The sequence below is a fragment of the Bison bison genome, unplaced genomic scaffold, assembly GCF_000754665.1.
Source record: "Bison bison bison isolate TAMUID 2011002044 unplaced genomic scaffold, Bison_UMD1.0 scf7180017864261, whole genome shotgun sequence".
NCBI lineage: Eukaryota > Metazoa > Chordata > Mammalia > Artiodactyla > Bovidae > Bison > Bison bison.
This window is the reverse complement of record NW_011494833.1, coordinates 1,265,354-1,273,568: the sequence shown is the minus strand read 5'-3', so window position 1 is coordinate 1,273,568 and position 8,215 is coordinate 1,265,354. Positions and strand designations below refer to the sequence as shown.

The window sequence follows — 8,215 nt, the reverse complement described above, 5'->3', positions numbered from 1 at the left end:
ATGGAGCAAGGAGTAAGGTGGCCATCAGAAGAAGCTGTTGCCACATTCTGGGTGCTCCCAGGAGCCTGGTATCCACTCTTCTCACTCAAGCAGACTGCCCTCCTGGTCTGCCCCTTCCTCCTTTCAAGTGAGACAGACTGAAACCCCAGGGTTCATTCTTGTCTCTGGTTCAGGAAGTGTTTACTAAAGGTGTTGCACAACCTTGGAGCTGTGGTCCTGTGACAGTGGCACAGCAGGCGGAAGTTCTGGCTGCTGCCTGGCTCCAAGGTCCCTTTATCCTATGCTATTGTTTCTCTGTCCTTCCCCATGTTCCCCACTTAAAAGTAGTCCCTGTCCAGTAAAATTCTATATTCCCAGAAGCCACCAGGAGAATGGCTTCAATGTAGCTTGACAAATATGTGTATTTATTATGTGTATAAGAAATATACTTGTATGTACAGTCTGCTGCTGCTGCTGCTAAGTCGCTTCAGTCGTGTGCGATTCTGTGCGACCCCATAGACGGCAGCCCACCAGGCTCCCCCGTTCCTGGTATTCTCCAAGCAAGAACATTGGAGTGGGTTGCCATTTCCTTCTCCAATGCAGGAAAGTGGAAAGTGAAAAATGAAAGTGAAGTCACTCAGTCGTGTCCGACTCTTCACGACCCCATGGACTGCAGCCCACCAGGCTCCGTCCATGGGATTTTCCAGGCAAGAGTGCTGGAGTGGGGTGCCATTGCCTTCTCCAATGTACACTCTACTATATATAAAATAGATAACCAGCAAGGACCTACTGTACAGCACAGAGAACTCTCCTCAATATTTTGTAGTAAACTATAAGGGAAAAGAATATGAAAAAGAAGTAGGTCATGATATAGTAGAGTTTCCTTTCCATTTAGGGAACCATGGAACACCTACAGTGTGAATTTATGTAAAATTCTCTTTTCCATTATCTTTTATCCTTAGCCTCTTCTTCCACAATAGTGATCTCGGGGAACTTAAGCTATCATGAAATAAGAATGTATGACTCTATAAGCTCAAGGTTTTTGAGCTCCCCAAGGGTATTCATATCATCAATAACAACCAGGAAAGAAGGGTTAGGGGAAGCCTTTAAGATTCAAAGAATCTAATTTCCAGAAAAATATTAGGAGTTGTCACAGGTGGTAGTGAGTCCAAGTTGGCATGTCCAGCTCTCACACTGTATAGCTAATTAAACAGCTAATATTTATTACAGCTGCTTACTAAATTCCAGGTCCTTTATGTTTATTATCATATTGATTCTTATAATACTCCTGTTTAATAAATATCTTAGTTCTATTTTGTATAAGAAAAAAATTGGGTTTAAAAGTTTAAAAATTCAAGAGACTGAGACTCAGTTTTCCTTATATTATAGAATAAAAAGATTAAGTAGCTTGCCCAAAGTCACCTATCTAGTAAGTGGCAGAAGTGGATTTGAACTTGTGTTGTCTGATCACTTACTTACATGCTTTCTGACTTATACTGATTTATACACCCAGTTATATTTATTTATTTATATTTATTTTGTTGAGAAATAAATATACAATTCCTATTTTTTTTAAATACTGAAGTATTATTACAAAACCCATTTCTGGTCCACTAAAAATATACATCATTTTATGGATTCTGAAACACATGCTTATACCAGTGATTACAATGAGAGAAGACATGTCCAAATGATCATACACATATTGGCTAACAAGCATAAGGGAATTTTCTTTTTTTAACTTACTTACTTGGCTGTGCTGCATCTTAGTTGCAGCACGTGGACACTTCCTCGTGTCATGTGAGATCTTTCAGAGCCCTTGGACTCAGTAGTTGCAGTCCCTAGGCTTGGTTGCTCTGTGGCATGTGGGATCCTAGTTCCCCAACCAGTGACTGAACCCATGTCCCCTGCATTGTACGGCGGGTTCTTAACCATCAGGCCACCAGGGAAGCCCCCCATAAGGGAATTTTTGAATTTATTTATTGACTATGTCAGCCATCAGGATTAGGAGTCTCTGTTCTCAACACCTTCAGTGCACGGGTGCTGTGCAAATGAGTCCTCCTGTGGGTCAGAAGATGCTTGCCCTGTGGAATTTCTAGGACAGGTATGTGAGTCTTCTGAATCCTAAGGATAAGCACTGGCAAACATGCTTATTCCACAGTTATAAGTCACCTTTACCTTCAGGGCTTCCCTGGTGGCTCAGACAGTAAAGAATCTGCCTGCAGTGGAGGAGACGTGGGTTCAGTCCCTAGGTCAGGAAGATCCTGTGAAGAAGGGAAAGGCTACACAATCAAGTATTCTTGCCTGGAAAATTCCATGGACAGAGGAGCCTAGCGGTCTAGAGTTCATGTGGTCACAAGAGTCAGACATGACTGAGTGACTAAAATTTTTTTCACTTTACCTTATTCACTTTAATCAATTATGAAGAAGCTGTTTTAGTCAGTATCTGCTTTAGCTTTACCTTCTTTCTCAGATGGCTCAGAAGTCTCACTGGTCTATTTTAAAGTCCAGCCTACAGGGATGGATTCAGGAAAGTAACATAATTATGAGAACTCAGGCAGGGGAAAATATGAGAGAAGAACATTTTGGAAGAAGGAAGAGACAATGCAAAAGGATTCAAGCTGAAGCACAGCTGACATAGCCAAAAAAAAAAGTGAGCTGACGTAGCTGGAGGAACCGAAAGAGAGGAAAAGAGGAAATTGGGTATGTGGGCCTAGGGCCAGATAATGTTGGGCTTTTAAGTACCTTATTTCAAGTGCAACGGGAAGATCTTGGTGGTGCTTGAGCAGAGGGCAATATATGTTACTTTAAGTTTCTAAAAGATTATTCATACAGCAAAGAGGGTAATGGAATCAGAAAGAGATCTGGAAATGGAAGAAGAAATAATTAGGAAGTGACTAAGACACGTTAGTCAAAGTTAAGTAGCTCAGTCGTGTCCAACTCCTTGCGACCCCATGGACTGTAGCCTGCCAGGCTCCTCCATCCATGGGATTTTCCAGGCAAGAATACTGGAATGGGTTGCCATTGCCTTTTCCAGGGGATCTTCCTTACCCAGGGATTGAACCCTGGTCTCCTGCATTGCAGGCAGATGCTTTACTCTCTGAGCCGCCAGGGACGCTCAGAGGTAGAATATTCAGTTGTTAATTAGAAAAAATAGATTCAGATTTCAGACTAGAGATCTATTTCAGAAAATAATAGATTACATATATTGAGCTTTCATATGTGAATCAGCACTTTTTATCTTCACATTGTTCCTATGGACTAGGTAATAGTTTCATTATCATTTTAAAGAATAGTTGTGTGCCCCTCAGGAGCACAGTTCACTGGGAGATGATTGCCAGAAAAAGAAAATCCTTAAGGCATGCTGGCTGGGATCAGATTGATAGCGAAAGGATCTAGCACCAAGTAGGAAACAATGAGGATCAATGCACCAGGGAGCATCTGTCTTGAGCTCTGGCTTTTCATTGGTGCTTTGGGTGTGTATTTTGGAGCAGAGTATCTGTATCATAGTAGGATATCCTTTCTTCTTATTCTCTACCCTGCTGCACACCTCAAAAAAGAAACTCCTGGAATAGACACAGATAAATGGGTTGGAGAGGTGTTCAAGGTTTAAAACATCTTATCCTTACCTTTTAGGAGTAGATGGACCTAATACTGGGAGTGGAATGATGGGGAAAATAAAGACGCATTTATGGGTAGGTTACTAAGACTCTTAGATTGTATCTGATTAAATAATCATAATAGTTCTACTGTGTTCTCTGTATGCTTATGTCATTCAAGGCCTTCAAAATATCTTCAAAAATAATTATTTAGAACCATCAAGATTAGCCCACCAGGCTTCTCCTTCCATGGGATTCTCCAGACAAGAACACTGGAGTAGATTGCCATGCCCTCCTCCAAGGGATCTCCCCTACCCAAGGATGGAACCCACGTCTTCTGCATCTTCTGCTTTGGCAGGTGGATTCTTTACCACTAGTGCCACCTAGGAAGCCCATCAAGATATGTGAATGAGAAATCATGTCCTGAACTCTGTCCCCTTGGGTAGAGTTGAGGTGGGCGTGTTGTCACTGAAGCTCTAGGAGAACCTTACCATCACAGTTTCATCTCTCTGGGCCATTATAGCTCTGTTCCTGTTCACTTGGGGGTGAAAGAGAAATAGTACACATGGAAGACTGTATTCTTCCTCAAAATGACTTCACAAAAATCCCTTCAGTCCAGAATTCTCACTATTCTTTCCTCTTTCCATACTGATTATTTCAAAGAACATCACATCAAAAGAAAAGCAAATGATGTTAGTATTGGAACTGGGATAAAAGGATGATTCAGTCACCACCAACGTGACCCCACTCAAGGGGATGCAAAGTCTTCTTAGTAGGAAGAGAGAAGGGAGCAAAAACTTCCTGGGTGATTAGAAAGCACCAGTTGCTTTTTATTAAATGCATCATCTTCACCACAACCTAGAGAAGGAAATGTCATTAAAATATCAAAAACTTGACATTAATCTTTTCTAAGCATGTGTGGCAGATCTTGGGACCACTGGGCATAAGATCTTCAGTGTGTTTTTATTTAATTAAAATATTCTTAAACATCTACACTCTTACAGTTAGTTGCTTTTGGAACAGACAGAAAAGTACCATTCCTATAACCCGGAGACAGACTATAGGGTATTCAAACACTGAGGCACGTTTGTTTTTCCTGTGCCCAGAAATGAACTATACAGATTTGGCACTGAGTAAATAAATAGCTTCCAGAGATGCTATTAAAGGTATGTTGTAGGGCATAAGGAACTCAGGTTTTAACATGGCTGAATACGTTCCTTTTGTCTGCTCTACAGATATACTGCATGTATGTGTGCTCAGTCACTCAGTCGTGTCCGACTCTTTGTCACCCTTTGGACTGTAGCCTGTCAGGCTCTTCTGTTGAGAGATTTTTCAGGCAAGTATACTGCATACATGTGGAAAATTTATCAGATCACATCTCTAGAAAAAAATAAACAAACATATAAGCTTAGAGGTTAAGACAGATTGGTCATCAAATTCAAGATTTTAAAATATTTTCTGTATTTTAAACAAATAATTTCTTAGAGTGAGAATCACTCTAAGAAAATTGTCTGAAATATAATTCAGATATACATCAAGATGTTAATTGCAGTATCTATAACAGATAAAACTAGAACGAAATATCCAAAAGTAAAAAGATAGGTATGTAGTCAATGACTTACTTAATTAATGAACTATTAAACCACTTAAAACAACATTTAATATTACGGGAAATCTTACCGTTATAATATTGGAATAAAAATGAAGCCATAAATGTATATACAAAATTGTTACAGCTAAATAAAAACTTCAAAAACTTATTTGGAGTTTTAAAAAAAAGAAGAAGCAAAAAATCCCCAAATATTTAGAGAGGTATTTCTGTATGTGCTGGGAAAGTGAGTGTTTTCACTACTTTTCTTTTTTGTATTTTTTAATTATTGCTATTTTTTACTATTATTCTTGTAATTTAAAAATTATGTAAAATAAACACAAAAATCAGATTATTTTCCAAAAACCATAGACAGATCTTTTCTCCTCTAAACTGAGCTTTCCTTTAGGATACACATTAGTCATCATTGCACTCCCAAAACCCCAACACAGTGTTTGGAAAGTAGTAGCTACTGATACTAATTAGGGATTTGAAGGAGGATCATTCAAAAAACAAGCAGAGCCCCTGAACCACAAGTAAGGAGCAGCTGAGTCTTAGAAGAAAAGAGATGAAAGAGCTGTTAGTCTGTCAAAACTAGAACAAAGGTAAAGCCTTAAAGGTGTCCTATTCTAACTTATCATGTTCCCACTTGTGGTGATGTAGAGTGTGACACAAAGGAAAGAAAGCTATTTGCTTTTAAGCTCTGTAAATACATTTTTATATAAGAAAGCCAAAAGGTTTTGCTGTCTCTTTTCAGGTACTATATTTACAGAGATTTTATTTTCTTGCTTAGGCCTTTACTATTATAATCAGCCAATATCCCTCTAACCTTGAATCAATTCAGTTCAGTTGCTCAGTCGTATCTGACTCTGTGACTCCATGGACTGCAGCATGCCAGGCCTCCCTGTCCATCACTAACACCCAGAGTTTACCCAAACTCATGTCCATTGAGTTGGTGATGCCATCCAACCATCTCATCCTCTGTGGTTCCCTTTTTCTCCTGCCTTCAATCTTTCCCAGCATCAGGGTGTTTTCAAATAAGTCAGTTCTTCGCATCAGGTGGCAAAGTATTGGAGTTTCAGCTTCGACATCAGTCCTTCCAATAAATATTCAGGAATGATTTCCTTTAGGATGGACTGTTTGAATCTCCTTGCAGTCCAAGGGACTCTCAAGAGTCTTCTCCAACACCACAGTTCAAATGCTTCAATTCTTCAGCACTCGGTTTTCTTTATAGTCCAACTCTCACATCCATACATGACCATTGGAAAAACCATAGTTTTGACTAGAGGGACCTTTGTTGGCAAAGTAATGTCTCTGTTCTTTAATATGCTGTCTAGGAAGGTCATAGCTTTTCTTCCAAGGCATGGCTGCAATCACCATCTGCAGCGATTTTGCAGCCCCAAGAAAGAAAGTCTGTCTCTGTTTTCACTGTTTCCCCATCTACTTGCCATCAAGTGATGGGACTGGATGCCATGATCTTAGTTTTCTGAATGTTGAGTTTTAAGCCAATTTTTTCACTCTCCTCTTTCACTTTCATCAAGAGGCTCTGTAGTTCTTCTTCACTTTCTGCCATAAGTGTAGTGTCATCTGCATATCTGAAGTTATTGATATTTCTCCCAGCAATCTTGATTCCAGCTTGTGCTTCTTCCAACCCAGCGTTTCTCATGATGCATTCTGCATATAAGTTAAATAAGTAGGGTGATAATATACAGCCTTGACCTACTCCTTTCCCTGTTTGGAACCATTCTGTTGTTCCATGTCCAGTCACCTTGAATGATTCACTATTATTTAAGACATGGTATGTTTCATTTGTTGTTGTTATTTGGTCGCTAAGTCATGTCTGACTATTTTGGGACTCCATGGACTATCCCATCAGACCCCTCTGTTCATGGGATTTCCCAGACAAGAATACTGGAGTGGTATATAAAATGAAATGGCCGTTCCTGACATCATGCAGAATATAAATTAAAAAGCAGTAGCTAATCAGTCAGAGAAGGCAATGGCAACCCACTCTGGTGTTCTTGCCTGGAGAATCCCAGGGACGGGGGAGCCTGGTGGGCTGCTGTCTATGGGGTCGCACAGAGTCAGACACAACTGAAGTGACTTAGCAGCAGCAGCAGCTAATTAGTAGAGTTTTATTGAATCCAATCAAACTTATGCATCATTTGCATAATCTGATGTACTTAACAAGCAGACAGGGTTGTCAAAACACTTTACTAGGCGGAATAAAAATAGACATTGTCCATCTTTATATCTGTGATTCCTCTGCTCTTTCTGTGCTCCATTGCTGACTTACACTCTCCCCTATCTCTCATCTAGCATAAAAATTAAAATTAAGATCCCATATTATGTGTGCTTTGACATCCTGCAAAAAGCAAGAGGGTCTAGATCGATCCAACTACAAATTTCCCTTTCTATTCTAGTTTCATGGGTATGATCTCAGGTGGACTCGGCCTGGAATGGCTTGAAACAGGGCTTAGGTTCCCAGCCAGAGGTTGAGGCTGGGTCATGGCAGTGAAAAGCACCAGATGCTAGCCACTAGACCAGTGGTAAGTGACAAGTGTGATGGCCTCCAGCTTTGTAGAAAAGAATTTCCACAAAGACAGAAAGTAATGAAGCAAGTAAAATATTTATTAAAAGGAAAAAAGAACACTACTGTGGATACGCACACGGGCAGACTCAGAGGGAGCGTCCCTGAGTTGCACCTGCATGGCAGTTTAAATCACTTACATGGGGCATTTCCTCCAGTTTTCCTTTAGCCAATCATTATAATTTGCCTTTTTCACAGTTCATGTTTGGATCCTCCAAAGTGTGCGCACACCTCTCTTAGCCAAGATGGATTCTACTGAAGAGGCATCTGGGTAGAGCATCCATTGACATCACTCCCCCTCAGGTCTCCCCCACATGTGTGGTTGGGGAGGTCTCCTGATTTCAGAAACAAGAAATATGTGATATGAGCAGGGCCCAGCCTCCTCCCTTAATTGTCCTGCTATTCTTGTCTTGGAGTTTTCTGTCAATAGAGAATGAATCTCCAATTGCTTTACCCTGG

At 40.3% G+C, this 8,215-nt stretch overlaps 1 protein-coding gene across 3 annotated transcripts in view; it reads right to left on the bottom strand.

Moving 5' to 3' along the window:
* The window catches only part of LOC104994589 (disintegrin and metalloproteinase domain-containing protein 28-like), a 126,520-nt gene extending 126,365 nt beyond the window's left edge, over nt 1-155 (bottom strand). For all 3 annotated transcript variants that reach the window (XM_010848216.1, XM_010848217.1, XM_010848218.1), the window contains exon 1: nt 9-155. In XM_010848216.1, coding sequence (XP_010846518.1) covers nt 9-46 — 38 coding nt within the window. In that variant the 5' untranslated portion in view covers nt 47-155. The remainder of the gene's footprint in view (nt 1-8) is intronic.
* Nucleotides 156-8,215: the final 8,060 nt, after the last annotated feature.